This window comes from Podarcis melisellensis (assembly GCF_964234715.1).
Source record: "Podarcis melisellensis genome assembly, chromosome: 3".
In the NCBI taxonomy this organism is placed as follows: domain Eukaryota; kingdom Metazoa; phylum Chordata; class Lepidosauria; order Squamata; family Lacertidae; genus Podarcis; species Podarcis melisellensis.
Genome location: NC_138530.1, coordinates 3,562,383 through 3,586,718, shown reverse-complemented (window position 1 = coordinate 3,586,718; position 24,336 = coordinate 3,562,383). Strand labels below are relative to the sequence as shown.

The window sequence follows — 24,336 nt, the reverse complement described above, 5'->3', positions numbered from 1 at the left end:
GGGATTCGAACCGCCAACCTTCTGATTGGCAAGTCCTAGGCTCTGTGGTTTAGACCACAGCGCCACCCGCATCACATACACACACTCAAATGATGCTTGCATCTGCAAGGACAAGATGTGTCCTCCTCCTGGCTCCTGCTGCCTGGTCCAAAACTGAAGATGCAATGGGAGACCTTTTTGCTTCTTATAATTCTAGGAGTCGTAGCTTGTTAACGGGTGCTGAAAGTTTTTAGGAGACCCTTTTTCCTTCCACAGAGCCACAATTTCCCGAGGTCCTGGAGAAGGAGGAATTTCAATCTTTTGGGGATGTCTGGGAAATCCTATTCTGTGGTTTGCTTTTGCCTGATTTGTAGGATCACATCTGAACTTAATGAGCTGAGTTAAGAACATGCGCTTTGCCCGTCCATACAGACCCTTCATTCGCCACCCCCCTATTTGTTCTGAGTCACAATTAAACTAGGAATTGTTGATTCAAGTAGGTAGCCGTGTTGGTCTGACGCAGTCAATAATAATAATAATAATTGTCCAGTAGTACCTTAGAGACCAACTAAGTTTGTTCTGGGTATAAGCTTTCGTGTGCATGTACAGGATCAGGTTTAAGGTGCTGGTTTCAATCTTTAAAGCCCTATATAGCCTAGGACCCTTGTACCTACGGGACCGCCTCTCCTGGTATGTCCCACGGAGGACCTTACGGTCTTCAAACAAAAACATCTTGGAGGTCCTGGGCCACAGGGAGGTTAGGCTGGCCTCAGCCAGAGCCAGGGCTTTTTCGGCTGTGGCCCCAATCTGGTGGAACGCTCTGTCCCAAGAGACTAGGGCCCTGCAGGACCTGACATCTTTCCGCAGGGCCTGCAAGACAGAGCTGTTCCACCAGGCCTTTGGCCGAGGCACAGCCTGACCCCCTCCTTTGGTAATCCTCACAGAACTCTAGCCCAATGGTTGCCATTAATCTGATTTTGAACGATTTTAGAATGAACTGATTTTAGAATGCTGTGTTACTTTTACTGTTATTAGCCGCTCTGAGCCCAGCTTCGGCTGGGGAGGGTGGGATATAAATAAAATTTTATTATTATTATTTATTATTATACCCAGAACAAACTTAGTTGGTCTCTAAGGTGCTACTGGACAATTTCTTTCTTTCTTTCTTTCTTTCTTTCTTTCTTTCTTTCTTTCTTTCTTTCTTTCTTTGTAAGCATTTACCTGCAAATGGCACAAAGAAGAAGGCAATTTTATCATTCATTTTTAAATTTTATTTTAAAAGAGGCTGCCTGCTTCAACGTAAAGTCTCACCCACCCATGCAGGAAACTTTAAATTGCTGGTAAGACTTTTAATGTAATTTGGCGTCTTTCATCTAGCTAGAAGGCTGATCGTTTTAAATTTCCGCCTCCACTCTGGGCACCGATAGTCGGAAAACTGAGAAAACCTTTGAAAGGGTGGAGGTGGCGATGAGGCGAAGAGTCAAGACCCTGGTTGCTCCCTTTGAGACAACCTAAGTCAGATAGCGTGTGCAGCGTTAAAGCACATCCTGTACGAATGAACCGTGGAGATGGTTTTGCATGGCCTCTCTTGAGTAATTGCATGAAATATCTAATTGTGCAGAGTCTCTAATTGCACAGGGTGTCTAATTTAGTAGGTGCTCTTCTGAAAGAGCCTCACTTTCCCTTCTGCATGGAAAGTTGCAGGCAAGAGCATTTGGGACGGGCGAATGGCCCCCCGCCTCTTCCTTCACTGTTTCTTGGCTCTGCGGCGGATTAGCACATCTGGAAATACTTCCTTGCCTCTTCAGCTGTGAGTGGAACTGAGCAAATCTGTTTCAGATGCTCTATGGAGACAGCAGTCACCATATCTCTCCCTCCCTCTCTCAGAGAGAGAGAAAGAGACCAGGGTTGGCTGCAGCAAAAAACGAACATTCATCACTGTGTGGGGGAAAATGGAGGCCTTTCCTAAGCTCTAAGACAAAGAAAAAGTCCAGCTCGTTCCTTCTCCTTTGTTGTGGGGCTCCAACACTAGAGTAGCCTTGCAGGGCACCGTGGCTTCACAAGCACAGGCAAAGGGTGCTTGAATTGCCCCAGATTCATTGTCTGAAGCTTTTTGCACAGGGCCAGAAGAAGGCAGCAGGGAGAGGCAGGAAGAGAAGGGGCCAAATGGAGAAAGCAGAATGGGGAAAATAAAAGGGACCTGTCGATTCAAACCTATCTAACCTGATTTTGCTGCTTTATTGTTCTGTTTCCACACCCTGTAAAAAAACCACAACAACATCCCAGCCAAGGTCCTTATGTCAGATGTGATTTTATGGTAGCATGACTGGTTCGACCACAATTGGCGCCGCACTGCAGGGGGCACCATAATAATAATAATAACAACAATATAGTGGTACCTCGGGTTACATATGCTTCAAGTTACACACTTCGCTAACCCAGAAATAGTGCTTCAGGTTAAGAACTTTGCTTCAGGATAAGAACAGAAATTGGGCTCTGGTGGCGCGGCAGCAGCAGGAGGCCTCATTAGCTAAAGTGGTGCTTCAGGTTAAGAACAGTTTCAGGTTAAGAATGGACCTCTGGAACGAATTAAGTACTTAACCCAAAGTACCACTGTAGTAGTAGTAGTAGTAGTAACAACAACAACAACAACAACAACAATTTATTTATTTATACCCCGCCCATCTGGCTGAGTCTCCCCAGCCACTCTGGGCGGCTTCCAATTGAGTGTTAAAAACAACACAGCATTAAATATTAAAAACTTCCCTAAACAGGGCTGCCTTCAGATGTCTTTTAAAGATAGGATAGCTGCTTATTTCCTTCACATCTGAAGGGAGGGTGTTCCACAGGGCGGCCGCCACCACTGAGAAGGCCCTCTGTCTGGTTCCCTGTAACCTCACTTCTCACAATGAGGGAACCGCCAGAAGGCCCTCGGCGCTGGATCTCAGTGCCCAGGCTGGACAATGAGGGTGGAGACGCTCCTTCAGATATACTGGACTGAGGCCATTTAGGGCTTTCAAGGTCAGCACCAACACTTTGAGTTGTACTCGGAAATGTACTGGGAGCCAAGGCAGATCTCTCAGGATCGGTGTTATGTGGTCTCGGTGACCGCTCCCAGTCACCAGTCTAGCTGCTGCATTCTGGATTAATTGCAGTTTCTGGGTCACCTTCAGAGGTAGCCCCACGTAGAACGCATTGCACTAGTCCAAGCAATGCTGTAGAACGGAGAGCAAGATGCAAGGGGCTGCCAGATTTTAGTGTCGCACAGGGCACCACTAATATTTGAATGCCCAAGTCAGGCTACAGATGCAGAATGCCAAAGGTGTAGGTAGAGAGTTCAAGAACAGTATCAAAAATCCAGTTCTGGGCACCACAATTTAAGAAGGACATTGACAAGCTGAAATGTGTGCAGAGTAGGGCAATCAAGATGATCAAGGGTCTGGAAACTAAGCCATATGAGGAACAGTTGAAGGAGCTGGGTATGTTTAGCCCATGAAAGAGGAGACTGAGAGGATATATGAGAGCCATCTTCTGATATCTTGAGAGCTGTCACTTGGAAGATAGAGCATACTTGTTTTCTCCTGATGGTAGGACCTGAACCAGTGGCTTCAAGTTACAAGAAAGGAGATTCCATCTAAACACCAGGAAGAACTTTCTGACTAGAAGAGCTGTTCAACAGTTGAATGGTCTCCATCGGGAAGTGGTGGACTTTCCTTCCTTGGAGGTTTTCAAGCAAAGGTTGGGTGGCCATCTGTCATGGATGCTTCAGCTGAGATTCCTGCATTGCAGGGGGTTAGAATAGATGACCCCCAGGGTCCCTTCCAACTCTATGATACTAAGAAGTTGTGCTGCAGCTGCCTTAAGTTGAGAGGGAACACCTGGAGGCCCTGAAGAATGTCCGTCCTGTGACATTTTTTCTGAATGAAGAGAGGAAGAAGAAACAGCGAATTGTCGCTGCAACAACTGACGAGAGTGAGTGTGATGGCCTGGGACTCGGGCTCGGACTCGGAACCAGAGGAGTCTCAGTCCGCACCGGATCCTTTGCCTCAGGCATCATCTGAACCAAGTCTGGGGCCTGATCCTGAAGAGCCCAAGTCTGCACAGGTTCCCCTGCAACAAGCACCAGCTGGGCCGAGTCAGGGGCCTGAGCCTGCCCTGGTTCCAGATGTGGGGATGACCTCGTTGCCTCCAGCTGGGCCATCACTTACAGCTGCTTCACTGTTGGGTCAGGGGACGCTGAGGCGGCTTCTGGGTCTAGTAACCCACCGACATCTCCTGAGCTGCAGAGACTGAGGTCTGAGAGAAGGAGAGACCTGAGTACTCGCAGGAGGAGTGCTCGCCTTTGGGCAAGACAGGGAGGTGAGTCGCCGGGGGGTCAGGACCAGCTGCTACCCTGACAGAGACTGCTCAGAGATTGGGGTGGCACGTAGAACTATGCTTCATGTTCAGTTTCCTGTCTCTTTTCTTTAGCATGGGGTGTCTGACAGGGAATTGGTGCTGCTGGAAAAATCTGCTTTCTAAAAACCCGGTCCAGAAGTGTCAGGGAACTGCCATCGGAACGAGAGGAGGAGGCGAGGCTCCCCAACGATGCTGGAGAGGGGCCAAGCAGTGACTGAACAGCCACGAAGTGAAGGGCTGTCCAGCCAGGAAAGTAACCAGGCCACCTAGCCAGGAGTGGCGGCAACTTACGCACGAGCAACCCCATATAACCATTACAAGAAGGCACCAGGTTATGAAATGGTGCTGCTAAGGATAGACATATTGAGGGACAAGCTCACAAACGAAAACCTTAAACCTGTAATACAGTGCTTTAACTGCAACACAACTGGCCCCAAAGAGCAGTTGTGGTAACCTTGCAATCTTGTAATTCCTGGCCCAGCTGACAAACACAAAAAACATCCCCGCTCCCAGGTCATTTCCTCCTTCCCATTTATCTTGTTCCTTTATCCTCCACCTTATCTGGATGTTGGGGGAATGATGACTGGATTTTTGACAATTCCACAAAGGCTCCCAACAAGATTGTGGTTTAATTATGAGATGCCTCCATAGTTTTGTAACTCCCAAAGGGATAATGTATCAAGTTCTTCTTCTAGTTTCGGTCATAATTCTTCTCCTTCTTTCCTATTATGACTTACTGCTACAGATTTGAAAAGTCTCATTTGGAACATTCCTGACCAGTGAAAAAGAAAACAGTTACAGAAAATGTTCGTGGACACCCACACCTCTTAGGGTCTTCTTCTTCTTTGGCGATCCCTCGTAGCCGAGTAAGATTGTATTCCATAAACACAGTATTAACAATGAGTCCGTAAGTGACTGTGGAGGCCAATTCTGGACCCACACGTCCTTCCACAGTGGGGACATTGGTTTCCAGGCGGGAGTTGATCACGGTGTGGATTTGCCAAGCGTGCCTTCCTCCTAGCACGTTTCTCCCTTGCGTCCTGAGTTCGAGTGTCTTCAAAGCCCATGGCACCTTTGGTAAAGGCTGTTCTCCAACTGGAGCACTTGCAGGCCAGTGTTTCCCAGTTGTCGGTGTTTATACTACATTTTTTTAGATTTGCCGTGAGAGAGTCTTTGAACCTCTTTTGTTGACCACCAGCATTACGCTTTCCATTTTTAAGTTGGGAATAGAGTAGTTGCTTTGGAAGACGATCATCAGGCATCCGCACAACATGACCAGTCCAACGAAGATGTTGAAGAATCATTGCTTCAACACTGGTGATCTTTGCTTCATCCAGTACACTGGTATTAGTTCGTCTGTCTTCCCAAGTGATGTGTAAGATTTTTTGAAGACATTGTTGATGGAATATTTCGAGGAGTTGGAGATGGCGTTTATAAGTTGACAGTATTTTGCAGCAGGAATTTGAGTACACACTGGAACTTGAGATTTGTGCAATTGAAGTGGATTAAAGCGCTCTTATTTGATAATTTTATTGAATAGAATTTAAATACCACTTGAGTGTAGAAAACGAACAAGATACTGTTGCCCTAGTGCAACAAATCCACAAGAAAAAAGAATCAGACTTGTTGCAGTTTGGAAAGGTAATGGGGAATGGGGAAATTGCACTGAGAAGTGTGGAATGAACGATTAGCCGGGAGACTTAGTTGCAAATCAGGGTTAATGCTTATTTTCATATAACCTCTCCATAAACAAATAAGAACAAATGCTCAGAAAATACTGGATATAATCCAAGCTTTTTGCAAGCAAATCAGGACAGATGCTGAACAAACAGGTCACCTTTGGCTAGTGGGAAGCAGGAGGACGCACTCTTTACGCAATATTCCCCCCAAAATAGGCTGTTTGAAGTTTGTCTGGCTCCTGTATAGTTCATAGACTGGGAAGGGGGGGGGATTCCCTTTAGTTCCCATTTAATGGTGAACCTACCCAATTTGTACTTTGCAAAACTATATGCAAAACAAAGCACAGCTTACCTTCAAAATTCACACTTGTCTGAATCTTGCAGTGTGGTTCTCCTGACAAGTAACATATATAAAAATGCATATACTGGGGTAAAGCATGTGAGGGGAAAAATGCACATATTGGTGGAAATAGCATACAAATAGCATACATAATACTGGGGGAAATTGCTTTGCAAAAATGTATGTGTTAGGCAAAACCGCATATGAGATTGTACATCGCAGGAGGAATTCACACTAGGATACTGGTGGGTTTTCTGAGGACATTAAAAAAAGAAAAGCCTGATGTAGAAATACGAACAACTGAATTTAAGGCTGGAAAAGTGAAGAAATGAAATTGTCAGATTCACCCATCCTTACTCAGACTGAGAGGTAAACTTGGAGCCATGACTTCTGTGTAGATTTTGAACCTCTGGAGCAGATTTCTCTGAAGAAATTAACCTCTGACTTCTGCTTCTGTTTCAGAATGAAATAAAATGTGATGTAGTTAGAGAATTAAATAAATGGCTAAGACTTGCTATGGTCTCTGAAAATCTGAAGGTCTCTCTCTCACTTGCTATTTAATTAACTATCGTACAGTAAGTTGCTGCCCTTGACTACAGACCTAAATGATTTAGCTTGGGGTATTGTGGGTGCATATTTCATCCTGTGGCAATGTCTGACTTAAAAAAAAGAGAGAGTTTAATGTGCCTTTAATTACAGAGCTCTAATGAGGTGACAATGAAATTATTAGTCTGTTTTTCACTTGCAGAGGGCTCTTAGGCTAAAGGTTTAGAAGAGCGTTAAGCACCATCTTTTTGGCGAAGGGATTTCAACGCTGAACATTTTTCACGCTTCGGGCTGCCATCGTGATTCAAAATGGTGGCCGGTGTCCCAATGTTGACAGAAGCTGCTGCCCTCACCTTGCGATCCCTTTTGTCAAATTTGAAATTGGCGCAGTTTGGACCATTTGCTCCAAAAATCAGCTGAAATCACGCCATGGTCACGTTTTGGACCGCCATCTTGATTCAAAATGGCGGCCAGTGTCCCAACATCAACAGGAAACCTCAGGAACCCTCAAGCCCAGCTTGGCAATGATATTGCAAGAGAATGGACACATGGAAAAAACAACTTTCCAAAATATATAGTAGATGACAACTCCAAGTTTCACTAATGAGTTCACTACTAATGTAGCAGGCATACTCAGAATGAACAAAATATAACAAGGAAGTTGTTTTTTTGCGCCAGAACTGAGCAGACCTCACACAAATCTGTGTAGCCCCCACCCCTGTAATTGTCAACACCAACTTCGTTGGACTGGTCATGTTGTGCGGATGCCTGATGATCGTCTTCCAAAGCAACTACTCTATTCCAATCTTAAAAATCGAAAGCATAATGCTGGTGGTCAAAAAAAAAGATTTAAAGACAAGGCAAATCTTGAAAAATGTAGAATAAACACTGACAACTGGAAAACACTGGTCTGTGAGCACTCCAGTTGGAGAACAGCCTTTACTAAAGGTGTCATGGGCTTTGAAGACACTCGAACTCAGGACGCAAGGGAGAAACATGCTAAGAGGAAGACACGCTTGGCAAATCCACACCGTGATCAACTCCTGCCCAGAAACCAATGTCCCCACTGTGGAAGGACGTGTGGATCCAGAATTGGCCTCCACAGTCACTTACGGACTCATTGTTAAAACCGTGTTTATGGAAGACAATCTTACTCGGCTATATAATTTAGGGCTGGGATGAGGAGATATCTGCAGTTGCTATTGCTAAATAATTGGGAATCACAGACCCTTGATAAACTCCTGTGAATTACCATTCTGCCAAGAAGCCCCAGTTCTCCTTCTGCCCAGCCCTGATGTAGAGGGGAAAAATATTGGGGAGGGAGGGGGGACTCTGATTTCAGGCCATTTAGGCTTTTATAGGTAAAAACAAGGGCCTTGGATTGTGCTTGGACTCTAACAGCAAGCTGAGACCTTTGGGTATAGGGTGGTATAGAAATTAAATTAAATTAACAATAATAATATCAAGTCACTGGGATATATTGAGGCCTATTGGCTTCAGTCAAATGCTTGGCTTCCCAAACTGGTGCTGTTACAGGTAATACCGTTTGCCTTCTGCATCTGTAAGAAATCGATTGTTTAGCCTGGTGACTTTGGAACTGCCTGCCTCTTGACATTAGGCACACGCCTTCACTGGATTCTTTTCGGAGGCAGCTGAAAACATTTTCACTTATACAAGCTGAACCACATAGCTAGAATGCTGATCTGTTTTTATTTGTTTGTTTGTTTGTTTGTTTATAGCTGGTTTTAATTGCTTGAATGTTTTAAGTGGTATATAAATTTTATGAAACAGATAAAAATAAATGAAAGGGGCAGGAGCTCCCTCCCCTGTCTCCCTGGAAGGAGTTTCTTTCTCACCCCCACCTGGGGATTCCTCATTCCGGTCTGACTTGGCCTGACAGTTTCATGGGTGTGGCAGCTGTGCATTCCTCCGAGAAATCAGCTTACATGCACATGGCAGTTCTCACCCCCTCGTGCCACGTTGCGAAGCAGACGTGAAACTGCTTGCTGTTTGCTTGGCTGTAGCTAAGCACCTAATTTCAACCCTACCTGCAAGCGTAGCAGAAGTGCAAATGGGTACCTGGAGTAACAGGCTCTCAGCATCACCGTGCAAATAAGTGCTTCCTTGACCTTTAAAGCCCTTCACGGTCTAGGACCCTCGTACCTACAGGACCGCCTCTCCCAATATGCCCCACGGAGGACCTTAAGGTCCATAAATAGTAACACTCTAGAGGTCCCGGGCTTTAGGAAGTCAGATTGGCCTCAACCAGAGCCAGGGCCTTTTCAACACTAGCCCCAACTTGGTGGAACGCTCTGTCTCATGAGACCAGGGCCCTTCAGGATCTGATTTCTTCCCGCCTGACCTTTGGCTTGGAATCAACTTGATCCCCTTCCCCTCTTTCCTTTTTCCTTTCTCCTTCTGTGACGGAACTCCTATTTGGGGACTTCCCTGGCTTTTTTCTGGCCCACGTAGGACCAGTCTGGATAGTTAGCCTTGGTGAAGATTTGACGTCTTCGTCCCCAAAAAGTTTTTGATTTGAGTTCCTACTGAAATGTGGCTGCATTTTAATGTTGTACTAAATCTTGTTTTAAAGTTGTATTTTAATCAATTGTTTTTATATCTGGTGTTAGCCGCCCTGAGCCCGGTTTTGGCTGGGGAGGGCGGGGTATAAATAAAATTTGTTATTATTATTATTGTGCAATGGCTTTGAAGCTGGTTAAAGTGAGATCTGGACTGCCATCACATCAAAGCTCAATCAATTGCCTGGCATTCTTCAAATCATTAATCTGCCGAATTTAAAGTCTGAGTTTTGAGAAACCAGGCATTATTAATCATATTTTATTCTGCATTTCCTCCAGGGGTGGTGTACATAGCCAAGGGCAGGTAAGTAGGCTTGCCATTAGCGACTGCAGAAATCTCACTTACCTGCCTTTGCAGAAAGGCGACGAGGGAAGCTTTCCTGGCCAAACTTTGGTGCTGTGAGAAGCTGTGGCAGTGGGACCTCGGCTGTCGAATGTAATCCGTTCCGGAAGACCGTTCGACTTCCGAAACATTCAGTAACCGAGGCGCAATGGGTGGTCAGCAATTTCAGTGGAGAAAATAGAGAAGCGCACCTTGGAAGCCGTTCGAAAACGGAAGCATTTGGTTCCAGGTTTCGAAATAAATAATTTTTTTATTTATACCCCGCCCTTCCCGGTTCACAAAACCAGGCTCAGGGCGGCTAACAACAAATTTAAAATTGATGCAACAAAAAACCCAGCATAAAATACAGTATAAAACGTGAACAACAATAAATTCAGAATTCAAAAATCAATTTAGGGGGAAAATCCATCCAATAAACATTAGATGATCACCAGGGCTAGCTGGCTAAATTAGTCCTTTTTAAGCCAGTGAGGAGACCAGGGGAGAATTAGCTGCGGTTTTGGGTTCTGAATTGTTCGGCTTCTGAGATGCTCGAGAATCGAGGTTCCACTGTTCCAGCACAGACGCCCTATCAGAAAAAGGTGGCAACTTTTCGCATTGCAGGGGGTTGGACTAGATGATCCTTGGGTTCCCTTCCAACTCTGCCGTTCTACGATTCTATGATCTGTCGGCAGAGAGGATTTATACAGAACTCCAAGGAAGGCACTGGAGCAGGTAGGTATGAGACAAGACTGCCACTTCAATTTTATTATTATTTTTTACTGACCCTGCTCCTAGCAGAAGGCCTGCCACTCACTGCGTCTCTTGCAAGAGGCAAATACTGGCCTTGCCTCACGGCTGAATACCTGCGGCTGCTTGAAGGAAATGCACTTTTTGCACACAAATTCCTCTGGAAGGCGAATGCATTTCAATTTGCTTCCACAAAGCTTACCTGGAGGTATTGAATTTTATTATTACGGTCACAGACCAGTTCCGGATCACTTACAATATCAGAAAAATCCTAAAACACCACAAGAATACATTGAGTTGCAATTGGGTTTTACAGAGACAATTCAGATTTAACAGCAGTTAAGAATATACATTGAATCTTGCTCACTAAAATATAACCTAAAATTTAAAACCTTTATCATTTTGGTAGTACAGCTTGTTCCCTAAGTTTTATGGCAGTCGCACAGAATTTGGCCACCCTTAGCGTCATCTCTAGATCCTTGTCCTCTACCAGGAATTTTAGACATTGGAGTTCGTACCCATTTACCTGGAGGTAAGACAATGTCCAATCATTAGTGTGCATTCTTCCTGATTTATTTGAGGGAAGGTTGCACACTGACGGACACTCATCGAGTTGCTTGTACAATGGCTATGTGTTTCCCTGCTAATAATTTGTTCATTCCAGACCTTTCAGAGCATCCACCTGTCGTTTTCGTAGCTGCAGAAAGCCCTTTAAAAAAGAAGAAAAAAAAGAAGCGGATTTCTTGCCCCAGGGTGACAGAGTGTTGGGCTTTAATCATGCAAACCTAAATTTCCAGTGTGCAATTATTATTATTTATTGCATTTGCATTTCCAAGGAGCTCAAGGCTGCCTCCACGGTTCTCCCTCTCCTCCATTTAATTCTCACAACAAGCCTGTGAGGCAGGTTAGGCCGACGGGCAGTAATTGGCCATGGGACACCCAGGGAGCTTCGCAGCCGAGTGGAGATTCGAACCCTGATCTCCTAGGTCCCAGTCTGACACTCTAACCACTATGCCACACCTGCTCTCTTGTATCCCATTTGAGTTGCACCTGCAATACGCTGGCCGTCTGCTGGTGACCTTCAGAATCATAAATGGGAAACTGAAATAAGCCTCAGCCCTAAGTATTCTTAAAAGTTTATTTTGGCAAAATCAAAGAAGTCGAATGCAAGGGACAAAGTTTCCCCTCCTCCAAAGTGAGATTTGTCCCTTCCATGTCTGCCTGTGGTCAGCTGCTAAAGGCCTGCAAAACAGGCAAAAGCCCAAGAGGGCCTGGGGACCTCCAAGACGCAATAAATAGTAGGGTAAATAAACACGGCGCATTTTCAAAACGCAGCTGGTGTTTACTGGGAAATTGCCTCGGTTCCAGTTAGGGATGAATCTGAGATTCAGTTGGCGTTTTAAGGGTGATCCTACCCTAACCTGCACTTTCTGAAACTTTGCAAACCCAGGCACAGCCACCCATCAAAATTCACACATCTCTGAATTTTGCAATGCAGAACAACAATAGCAGAAGGAATAAATGTATCAAAAAACCCGAAGGGGAAGTTGGGGCAACTCCTTAGGGTCGGAGGGTGGGAGAGATAAGGGGGTAATTTGTTGTTTTTTTGGTTTTGCTTTTTTCCATTATGTGATGTCATTATGTTGACTGAATATAAAATTGTAAAATCTAATTTTTTAAATTTTTTTTAAAAAGAATTTTGCAATGCAGCTCTCCTACGGAGTAACATGCAACTTTTTCAAAAGTGCACTTGCTGGAGCAAAGTGTGCATAAAAATGCATATGTTAGTGAAACCAGCATGCACCGTATTGTTTATTTTTATCTACTTCGTAAGATTTATATGCCTCTTGATTGCAAAAAAGCCCCCCCCAAAACACTCTAAGCAGTTTATGAAAGAGATAAAACGATAAGGAAAAATAACAGCAATAATTTAAAACTTTCTGAAATAACAGCCGACTAAAAGCAGATCAAAATCCGCACCAGCTTTCTGAACATCCCAGCAGGCTTGTCGAAACACAAATGCTTTGAGGCAAAATTGCTTTGCGAAATGTGTGCAGCTGGGAGAAATTTGCACTGGAATGCTGACAAAGTTTCATGAGGAACTTGGAAATAAATAAATCACGAACTGGTGTGAAACTGAACTCAGGAAACGGAAAATAAGAAATTGAGAGAAGCCGAAATTTGTCAGATCTGCCCATCCACCTTCAGTCCCGGGAGAGGGATTCCCTGCAGCAGCTCTTAGGCCTTTCTGACTTTCACCGGTTCCCTTTTGCAGACGGTGATTTTCGTTTCCTGGTAAGGCAGGACAAATTCCACCTGTGGCTCTTTTCACCTTTCTGCAGACAAGGCAGGTGGATCTTGGAGCGGCTCTGGGTAGATGCAACCAGGAAGTCGCAGCCGCCTTGCCTGAACAAGCAGCCAGCCAGCCGCCCACACTCCTGCTCAGAGTTTGCGCCAAGGAGCTCCGGAGCCCGTCCTTGCCCTGCCGAGAATGGGCCCTTTCCTGCGCTAGGGGGGCGAGCAAAACACGTTAGCCTGGAGGACTCGGCTGCTTTCTCAAGGTGAGTGCTGCTGGCTGTCCACCTGCACAGAGGGAACAGAAAATTGGTTTTGGCTGGAATGAATGAGAATGAGACAGAGCTGGCAAGCCCAGAGATTTGGCCTCTCCCTACAGATCTGGCTGGGTGGCGATGAAGAGACACTCTGTGCATGCCCAGGGCTGCTTTGTTTTCTTCCTCTCCTCCACCTCCTCCTCCTCCTCCTCAGGGTGCTCTTTGCTGTCCTGTTTTTACCTGGCGTGTTGTTCTGATAAGACAGGAACATCCCTGCTCTTCCTCCTTAGCTGATAAAATCATGGCTGTGTCTTCCGGCACATTCACAACTATTGTCGCTGCCTTGAATTGAGTCAGAGCGCTGCTCCATCGAGCTCAGTATTCTGAGACTGGCAACAGCAGCTCTCCAGGGTTTCAGGGTCACTGCCAGCCTTACCTGGATAACCCAGGGATCAGACAGGGACGTTCTCCATGCCAGGATGCTCTTTGTTGTTTAGTCGTTTAGTCGTGTCCGCCTCTCCGTGACTCCCTGGACCAGAGCACGCCAGGCCCTCCTGTCTTCCACTGCCTCCCGCAATTTGGTCAAACTCATGCTGGTAGCTTCGAGAACACTGTCCCACCATCTCGTCCTCTGTCGTCCTCTTCTCCTTGTGCCCTCCATCTTCCCCAACATCAGGGTCTTTTCCAGGGAGTCTTCTCTTCTCATGAGGTGGCCAAAGTCTTGGAGCCTCAGCTTCAGGATCTGTCCTTCCAGTGAGCACTCAGGGCTGTTTTCCTTCAGAATGGAGAGGTTTGATCTTCTTGCAGTCCATGGGACTCTCAAGAGTCTCCTCCAGCACCAGAATTCAAAAGCATCCATTCTTCGGCGATCAGCCTTCTTTATGGTCCAGCTCTCACTTCCATACATCACTACTGTGAAAACCATGGCTTTAACTATACGGACCTTTGTTGGCAAGCTGATGTCTCTGCTTTTTAAGATGCTGTCTAGGTTTGTCATTGCTTGGGCGAGGTATAAATAACAAATTATTATTATTATTATTATTATTATTATTATTATTATTATTATTACTACTAGTACTACAGCCATTATATTCCTGCCTATTGATATGTAGCAACTGCCTTTAGCTGTTCTCTAGGCATCAATTCTTTGGGGATCAGCCTTCTTTATGGTCCACCCCCCACAAAAATGCCAGGGCTACTCTTGCAATAAGTACCCCCCCGTGGGAACAGATCGAAAGCCCATTGAGTCCGGCATCTTCTTTCCTATATCAGCCAACGAGATGCCTCCACAATCTCAAGGTGCGGCTGTGAATTTGATAGTTTCGCTTTTGCTTCTGATTCACCCAGGACCCAGCCTTTGACAAACATGGTGTTTCAGACAGCCATGACCATCAACCCCAAGCAGCAGATGGGTCTAAGCTCGTAGCCAGTGGCTCATCTTGTGGCAGGCAGTTCCACATGGTGTTTCCCCGCTTCCGCCAATTTTTAAAATTGATTTTACAAATTACAACCAAATTATTGCCAAATTAATGCAGTTTTATTTAAGTGGCTTCCCACTTGCCATTGCTAATGTGTCCTTCGCTTCCGATGTTACCGCGCCGAATATTTTAAATTGCCTCCAATTCCACATGTTCCCCACGTGTGACGTTTCTCACACTTAAATAGTCTTAGAAAGTGTTCAGTTATCCCAGTCCGACAGGTTGTCACTTTGCCATCTCAACCAGGGACATACGCCGCATATATGAATCTCAAGTACCTCTTGCGTCTGGCACCCTCGTCATAGTGTTTTACATCATAGATAGCAACTGGGACAGAACTGCTTGGTGCAACGTTAAGGCAGATCTGGTCCAGATTTGGTGCTCACCTGGAGCAGAGAGACAGGTGGATAACATAGGGAGATGGAAGGGAGGCAGTTCTTGCTGGCTGCATAGCAATTTCTCTCCTGGCACTGCGATTAGAGAAGCAAATTGCACCTCGTCTAATTTCCATCTCTCTTTATTAATCCCTCTGAACCTGGTGGGCTGTGGGGGGAAAGGAGCACATTGAGAGCATCCAATAACACGTTAGTGAGATAATTTAATGTAATTTCCTGCCTCTCAGGCAAGGCTTGGCATTCCAACTGAGGCCTTGGAGCTGGGAAGAAGTCTTCGCCGTCAACCGTCCCCAAATAAGAGGGGCAAAAGACACAGGTGGGCCCAGGGCTGTCTTAAGCATATGCGGCACCCGGGTGCAAAGATCTGCCTGGCTCCCCTGGACTCAACTCTTGGGCCCCGGACTCTTGGCCTGGCGCCCCTGAGAGCCCAGCGCCCCGCACCCCTAATGGCTATGGATAAGACGGCCCTGGGTGGGCCTCTTTTCGGCTAGCAGTCGCTAAGGCCACCTCATTCTTTGATCTGCCCCATGCGTTCTGTCCACACATGAGCCAGTGTGGCCTAGTGGTTAGAGTGTTGAACAAGGACCTGGGAGATCAGGGTTCGAATCCTCTCTCAGCCACGAAGCTAACTGGGTGACCTTGGCCCAGTCACTCACTCTCAGCCTAACCTATCTCACAGAGCTGTTGTGAAAGGTGAGGTATAAATTCAATAAACAAGTAAATAGAAAGGAAAATATCATAATGTTGTTGTCCAATCCATAGCACAACTGCACTTGGAATACTGTGTACAGTTGTAGTTGCTGCACCTAAAATACAACAACAACAACAACAACAACAACAACAACAACAACAACAACAACAACAACAACAACAACACTATTGTAGAGCAGGGAAAGGTTCAGGAGAGGGCAACTGAAATGGCCAAAAGGATGGAGCAAGTCCTCTAGTGGGAAAGGCAGCAGCATTTGGGGGGCTTTTTATTTCAGGAAAAAATGGTGCATAAAAGGAGGGACAAGATTAGTTTATAAAATTATGCACGGCCCAGAGAATGTGCATAGAAAAGCTTTCCTCCTCTCCGTCATAAAGCTGGAATGTTGGAAGGTACAAGACAAAATAAAGGACTTTTTCATGGAGTGCAGAGTTAAACTGTGGAACTCCCTGCCACAGTGATGCCCACCAACCTAGATTGCTTTAGAAGAGGATTAGACAAATTCACGGAGGAGGAGAGGGCTCTCTGTGGTTACTGGTCAAAATGGTTATGGTCTCCCTCCACTGTTGGAACCTGAAAGCTGCTTGCTAGCAATTAGAGGTGGGGAGAGCTCTGCTGTTGCACCCAAGTCCTGCCTGCGGACTTCCCGTGGACACCTGGCTAGCTGCCGTGAGAACAGGATGCTGGACTAGAGAATCGGTCTCTTGTTATAATAATATAATAATTTATTATTTATACCTCGCCCATCTTTCCCCCAGCCACTATGGGCACCTTCCAACACAGTATTAAAATACAGTAGTCTATTAAACATTAAAAGCCTCCCTAAACAGGGCTGCCTTCAGATGTCTTCTAAAAGTCTGGTAGTTGTTTTTCTCTTTGACATCTGGTGGGAGGGTGTTCCACAGGGTGGTGCCACCACCAAGAAGGCCCTCTGCCTGGTTCCCTGTAACCTCACTTCTAGCAATGAGGAAACTGCCAGAAGGCCCTCGGCGCTGGACCTCAGCGTCTGGGCAGAACGATTGGGGTGGAGATGCTCCTTCAGGTATACAGGACCAAGGCCGTCTAGGGCTTTAAAGGTCAGCACCAACACAACAAGTTGTGCTTGGAAACGTACTGGGAACCAATGTAGGTCTTTCAAGACCGGTGTTATGTGGTCTCGGCGGCCGCCCCCAGTCACAAGTCTGGCTGCCGCATTCTGGATTGTTATGACTTTATAGGGCGAAGCACAGATAGGAGGGATTTTAACAAGAGTTGGAAGGGATTCTGAGAGACATCCAGTTGATCTAGTAGGAGATGTTTCTCCTTGCAGGGTGAAGTTTGACATTCTGTAGGGAAGTACAGGGCCGCTTAATTTGTGACCCTTTGACTAATGGGCTTTTCCAACTCCTGGCTGCAGGGAGCTGTGGCCAATCCCAGATGCTGTCCCTGTGTGAGATGCGCAGCCATAATGCATTGACTGTGTGCACACATAGAGCCTTTTGCACCACTAAAAACACATAACATGTGACGTGGACCCAGGGAACAGAGCAAATTGCAGGGCAATCCTATTCATCATATGTGAATGTGAATCCTGATTAATTCTTTGCAGCTTACTCACAAGGGCAGCCTTAGTCAGCTTAGGAAACACTAATAATAATAATAATAATAATAATAATAATAATAATAATAAGAAGAAGAAGAAGAAGAAGAAGAAGAAGAAGAAGAAGAAGAAGAAGAAGAATTTATACCCCGCCCATCTTTCTGGGTTCCCCCAGCCACTCTGGGCGACTTCCAACAAAATATTAAAATACAATAGTCTGTTAAACATTAAAAGCTTCCCTAAACAGGGCTGCCTTCTAAAAGTCTGGTAGTTGTTTTTCTCTTTGACATCTGATGGGAGGGCGTTCCACAGGGCGGGTGCCACCACCAAAAAGGCCCTCTGCCTGGTTCCCTGTATCATGGCTTCTTGCAGCGAGGGAACCGCCAGAAGGCCCTTGGTGCTGGACCTCAGTGTCCGGGCAGAATGATGGGTTCTTTTTGATGTAGGCAGTGGCATGAAATACTTGCTAACTGAGAAACCCTGAGGTCAGTGTTCGGGTACAGTACTGGAGATAAAAGCAGAGTAAGGATCCACTCCGATGTGATTCCTTTCCCATTTTGCTTTGGGTATAAATCCATAAATCTGCTGGCAGGCTGCTGAGCGGTCATTTTACACTTGGTTGCCTGGGCTGAATTTCCTTGCACTGTGTTGGGCTCTTGGTTCATCTAGCTCTGTTTGCGTACACTGGCTGGCAGAATCACAGAACTATAGAGTTGCGAGGGACCCTCAAGGGGCATCTAGTCCAACGTTCTGCGATGGAGGGATGACAGCCAAAGGATCCCTGACAGCTAGAAGATACGTTCAAAAATACAATAATAGTTTTGACTCTGTGCTAGCATTCGAGTGATAAGGAAGTAAAAGGAGGCGGATAACAATTAAGGATTTATTACGTTTTCAGAATGTATTGGAAAATTTATATAGAAAGGTTTGTTGTTTTGTGTACATTCGATTGTAAGATAAAACATATGCGGAGGGACTTGACTGGAAGTCAAAATTGGTGAAAAGATTTTGTAAGGTAAAAGGGGGAAAATATTCACTTTCATTATCAATTTTTGTGTGTGTGTGTGTCTGTACATATGTGTGTTTTTGTACGGAATGTTTGTGAGGAAATAAGACGGTAAATAACAAATAAACTAAATATTGATGTATGTAATTTTTATTTCTCGGTTGTGTGTGGTGGTAGTGTGGTTGTGGTGTTTTTTGTAACATGGAATCGTTCAATAAAAATTATACATATAAAAAAAGGGATTCCTGACAGATGGCCATCCAACCACTGCTTAAAAACATCGCAGGAAGGTGAGCCCTCTGCTAATCCATCAGATTCCTCTCTTTCTCCTCTTCACCCTTTTCTTCGACACCTGCATTTGTTCGCCAGCCAGCCAGAACTGGGAGGGACAATCAACAAGCCAAGGCTGCTCAGCTGCTGATCACACACTGCTCCCTTGGGCTCACCCAAACCGGATCATCCTGTTTGTCGTTTGCAGGAGACGCCTCTTGGATGACTTCAAATACAGCCTCTTCTTCCTGGTGGGTCCCTGAGATGGACTCCTCTCTGTCCCAGGAGGAATAAAGGCCATTTCTTTCTGTGGGTTAAACCACAGAGCCTAGGACTTGCTGATCAGAAGGTCGGCCGTTCGAATCCCCACAACGGGGTGAGCTCCCGTTGCTCAGTCCCTGCTCCTGCCAACCTAGCAGGTCAAAAGCACGTCAAAGTGCAAGTAGATAAATAGGTACCGCTCCGGCAGGAAGGTAAACAGTGTTTCCGTGCGCTGCTCTGGATCGCCAGAAGCGGCTTAGTCATGCTGGCCACATGACCCGGAAGCTGTACGCCGGCTCCGTCGGCCAGTAAAGCGAGATGAGCGCCGCAACCCCAGAGTCAGCCACGACTGGACCTAATGGTCAGGGATCCCTTTCTTTACCTTTACTTTACCTCTCTTTTTTTAAAAGCAATCACAATATCCCAAGAATGCCTGCTGCCCTTAACGTTTTGCATCTGTGCCTCCTCCTCCTCGCCTCTGTTATTCCTCCGGCGCTCCTTTTCCTAATCTCCAGTCGTCTTTGAAGAAGCATGAGCAGGCAGCCAGGGCATTCATTCATCTTTTTCTTCCAGGGACATGTGTCAGGATCACAGGACGGACGGGCGGAGAGGGAGAGAGAAAGCGAGAGTGGGGTGTCCAGTTTAAAGGTCCCACTTGGACGTTGGCTCTCCAGCACTCATAGAGTCCTAGAATTGCAATTCCAATAATTTTTTTAAATAAAATATTTATTGAAATTTTACAAAAACATAGATTTACAAAATACAAAAAATATGAAAAGAAAAAGATAAAAAAAGAAAACATACAAAAATACATAAAAAATAAAAAATAAAAATACAAAATACAAAAAACGAATAGATAAGAAAGAATTAAAAACAAATCCATTTTTTATAACTTTCAATAACTTTCATTAGCTTGTTTCCTTGACCTCCTCACACCTCCCCTTTTTGTATTCCCATTTACATAATCAAATCAGCAAATCCTTACCCTCTTTCATTTATCTTAACTCTATATCTTAACATATTATAACTCTATATTTTCATCCATTATCAATTCATTTTTGCATATTCTTATTAACTTTGTTGCTAATGCCACTTATTTTCAATCCAACATCATTTTAACATTCATTAATTTTACAGTGTTTCTGCAGATAGTCTTTAAATTTCTTCCAATCTTCTTCCACCAACTCTTCTCCCAGATCTCGGATTCTGCCAGTCATTTCCGCCAATTCCATATAGTCCATCACCTTCATCTGCCACTCTTCCAGGGTGGGTAAATCTTGTGTCTTCCAATACTTTGCAATAAGTATTCTTGCTGCTGTTATTGCATACATGAAGAAAGTTCTATCCTTCTTTGGCACCAATTGGCCAACTATGCCCAGGAGAAAGGCCTCTGGTTTCTTCAGAAAGGTATATTTAAATACCTTTTTCATTTTATTATAGATCATCTCCCAGAAAGCCTTCCGGGTCACCTTCAACATGCCCAGTTTATAGGTCCCACTTGGACACTGGCTCTCCAGCCCTCATAGAATCCTAGAATTGCAATTCCAAGGCTGCTGTGGCCGACATCTTTGAACCATCCGGTTCCTGCGTCAACAAGGATGCTGTTAGATTCCTCTTGAAAGTCAATAAACTGGGAGACAGAAGCACCACACTCACCCTGCTGTATTCAAACCTTTTAGCTGCAGATGCTTTTGATGGAATGGGGTTCTCCACCACTGAGCCATTATGGGCCAGCAGACAGCCAGTAGGGTGTTGAGTGTTGGGCTGTGACCAGAAAGAGGCAGGGTCTCACTTGATCCTGAAGCCCCCTGGATCTTGGGGGCCAGTCCCATAGCCTCTCAGTCTAACCAGCTGACCTCGTAGGGTTGTTGTGTGGATGAAATGAGGAGGGGAAGAACCATGTCTGCTGCCTTGCGCTCGTCGGAGAAAAAGTTGGCACATCAATTCAAATAAAATAAAATTTGCGCAGATTTAAAACCTTCTGTTGGCCTGTGCTTTATAGAACATCCTCCCACCAGATGTCAAAGAGAAAAACAACTATAGTGGCACCTCGGGTTATGGACGCTTCAGGTTACATACTCTGCTAACCCAGAAATAGTACTTCGGGTTAAGAACTTTGCTTCAGGGTGAGAACAGAATTCGTGCAGCGGCAGCGGGAGGCCCTATTGGCTAAAGTGGTACCTCAGGTTAAGAACAGTTTCAAGTTAAGAGCGGGCCTCCAGAACGAATTAAGTTCTTAACCCGAGGTACCACTGTACCAGACTTTTAGAAGACATCTGAAGGCAGCCCTGTTTAGGGAAACTTTTAATGTTTAATAGACTATTTTAATATTCTGTTGGAAGCCGCCCAGAGTGGCTGCGGAAACCTAGCCAGATGGGCGAGGTATTGTTGTTGTTGTTTAGTCGTTTAGTCATGTCCGACTTTTCGTGACCCCATGGAATGCCAGGCATTCCTGTCTTCCACTGCCTCTTGCAGTTTGGTCAAACTCATGCTGGTAGCTTCGAGAACACTGTCCAACCATCTCATCATCTGTCATCTCCTTTTCTTTGTGCCCTCCATCTTTCCCAACATCAGGATCTTTTCCAGGGAGTCTTCTCTTCTCATGAGGTAGCCAAAGTCTTGGAGCCTCAGCTTCAGGATCTGTCCTTCCAGTGGGCACTCAGGGCTGATTTCCACCAGAATGGAGAGGTTTGATCTTCTTGCAGTCCATGGGGCTCTCAAGAGTCTCCTCCAGCACCATAACTCAAAAGCATTAGTTCTTCGGCGATCAGCCTTCTTTATGGTCCAGCTCTCACTTCCATACATCACTACTGGGAAAACCAAAGCTTTAACTATATGGACCTTTGTTGGCAAGGTGATGTTTCTACTTTTTAAGATGCTGTCTACGTTTGTCATTGCTTGGGCGAGGTATAAATAACAAATTATTATTATTATTATTATTATTATTATTATTATTATTACTACTACTACTACTACTACTACTACAGCCATTATATTCCTGCCTATTGATATGTAGCAATTGCCTTTAGCTGTTCTCTTTCCGTCACCTGCTAAAAGCATTCTTGTTCAGGCAAGCCCACCCAGATCCTTAGAAAGCTGGTGTGGTTTTAATCTGCATTTTAACTTTTTATGTTTCGGAGTGTGCTTCTAAACCTTTCTTGTGATACGATACGATAGTCTTTATTGCCATTGTCCCATACAGAACAACGAAATTGAAAACATATACATCAGACATTCAAAAACCATATATATATATATATATATATATATTGTAAACCTTGAAGGGTTTTTGTTTGCTTGTTGGCTTGCTTTTTGTTTTTTTGCAACCGAGCGGTATATAAATTTTATCAAACAGATGAAAGAAAGAAACCATACCTCTCTTTCCCCTCTCAGTTTCGCTTTCCTCCTTTCCTGTGAGTGTATGGCTCCTTCGCTGGAAGAGAAGACAGAGACTGCAACCTCTCCCAGGCCCCCGCCTGCCCCCCATGTGTGGGGCTTGGGGGCTGTGGCTTCCGTTGCCCCCCTTATCTTGCTGCTGCTGCTCTGCTTCCCCTTCAAAAGGTAGGTGGCAGCTTTGGGGTGTCACAGTGGGGCTGTGTTCAGGGTCCTGGGACACGTAGGAGAACCTGGAAGCAGGGGAGGGGGTTGTCCCTCCAGGCCGGTGTGTCCTACAACGAACAGCATGTCATTGATGCAGTAATAGTGGATTAGTTGTGGAATAATAATAATAATAATAATTTATTTATATCCCGCCCTCCCCACCCGAAGCCGGGCTCAGAGCGGCTAACAACAGTAAAAATAACACAGTTTACATAAAATCACAACCAATTAATTAAAATATATTCTAAAATCAATTCATTCTAAAATCAATTCAGAGTCAAATTAATGGCAACCATTGGGATAGAGTTCTATGACGATTACCAAAGGAAGGGGTCAGGCTGTGCCCTGGCCAAAGGCCTGGTGGAACAGCTCTGTTTTGCAGGCCCTGCAGAAAGATGTCAAGCCCCACAGGGCCCTGGTCTCTTGGGACAGAGTGTTCCACCATATTGGGGCCACGGCTGAAAAAGCCCTGGCTCTGGTTGAGGCCAGTCTATCCAAGATGTTTTTGTTTGAAGACCGTAAGGTCCTCCATGGGACATACCAGGAGAGGTCGTCCCGTAGGTACGAGGGTCCTAGGCCGTATAGGGCTTTAAAGGTTAAAACCAGCACCTTAAACCTGATCCTGTACTCCACCGGGAGCCAGTGCAGCTGGTATAACACTGGGTGAATGTGATCCCAGGTGAGGACCCCGTAAGGTGTCTCGCCGTGGCATTCTGCACCCGTTGGAGTTTCTGGGTCAGTCTCAAGGGCAGCCCCACATAGGGTGAGTTACAATAATCCAGTCTGTAGGTGACCGTCGCATGGATCACAGTGGCTAGGTCAGGGCGAGAGAGGTAAGGGACCAACTGCTTAGCTCGGCGGAGATGAAAAAATGCCGCCTTTGTTATAGCTGTAATCTGGACCATCTGCACGTCATTCTGGTTTATTAGTTGTTCAATGGTGCCTCCCCAGTGTTAACACATTCTTGCCACAACAAAGGCAGGATTCCACCCACTTATCAGCCTATGCGATAAGAAGAGGTACAGGATTTCAGCAGGAATCCACAGGGCACGCTTTGACTGGAAGCAAAGCAAAGTCCAAACTTCGAGGGGTTAACTACAGTCCCCAGTTACAGGTTTTAAATGTGCAATGGATGGGATGATGGGATTTAAATGTATAGTGTAGATCACAGAACCATAGAATTGTAGGAAGGTAGCCCATCTAGGTCAGGGTTTCCCAAACGTGGGTCTTCAGCTGTAATTCGGCTATGATTCCCCTTCATCCCTTGCCACTGGTCCTGCCAGCTAGGGGTGATGGGAGTTGTAGTCCAACAATAGCTGGAGACTCAGGTTTGGGAAACTCTGATCTGGGCTAACCTCCTGCAATGTGGGAAAGTATCAACTAAAGCAGCGGTTCTCAACCTGTGGGTCCCCAGATGTTGTTGGACTACAACTCCCATCATCCCTGAGCTCAGGCCTTGCTAGCTAGGGGTGATGGGAGTTGTAGTTCAACAACATCTGGGGACCCACAGGTTGAGAAAGGCTTAACTAAAAGTTCCAAGACAGATAGCCATCCAGTCTCTGCTTAAAAACCTCCCCAGCTCCTTCAACCGTTCCTCATCAGGCTTGGTTTTCAGACCCTTAATCTCCCTTCTCTTTACATATTCAATATCCTTCTTAAACTGGGGTTCCCAGAACTGGACCCAGGACTAACCTGGGGTCTGACCAAATTTGCGGCTTTTGCTGCCTCTGATTTGGCAATCTTGAGTGAAGTTTCTAATGAATTTGTATTGGCAACTTGGCCACTTACCCAGATGCTGGATAGCCCAAGAGACTTCCTGAGTCATGCTTTGATCTCAGCGCCTCAGGGTCTGAACAATGTTTTCGATGGCATCGCAAGGAGCATGCAGTAAAT

At 45.5% G+C, this 24,336-nt stretch overlaps 1 protein-coding gene and 1 long non-coding RNA gene across 3 annotated transcripts in view; both read left to right on the top strand.

The window, feature by feature from the left end:
• The window catches only part of LOC309366014, a 343,316-nt gene that overhangs the window by 25,187 nt on the left and 293,793 nt on the right, over positions 1-24,336 (top strand). The window lies entirely within an intron of this gene.
• The window catches only part of LOC309365811 (uncharacterized protein), a 67,672-nt gene that overhangs the window by 10,405 nt on the left and 32,931 nt on the right, over positions 1-24,336 (top strand). The window contains exons 2-3 of one of the 2 annotated variants that reach the window (XM_081904309.1): positions 12,936-13,154; positions 22,237-22,404. In XM_081904309.1, coding sequence (XP_081760435.1) covers positions 22,265-22,404 — 140 coding nt within the window. In that variant the 5' untranslated portion in view covers positions 12,936-13,154; positions 22,237-22,264. Of the gene's footprint in view, positions 1-12,520; positions 13,155-22,236; positions 22,405-24,336 lie in introns of those variants that run through there. The other variant, XM_081904310.1, reaches the window with a different exon arrangement.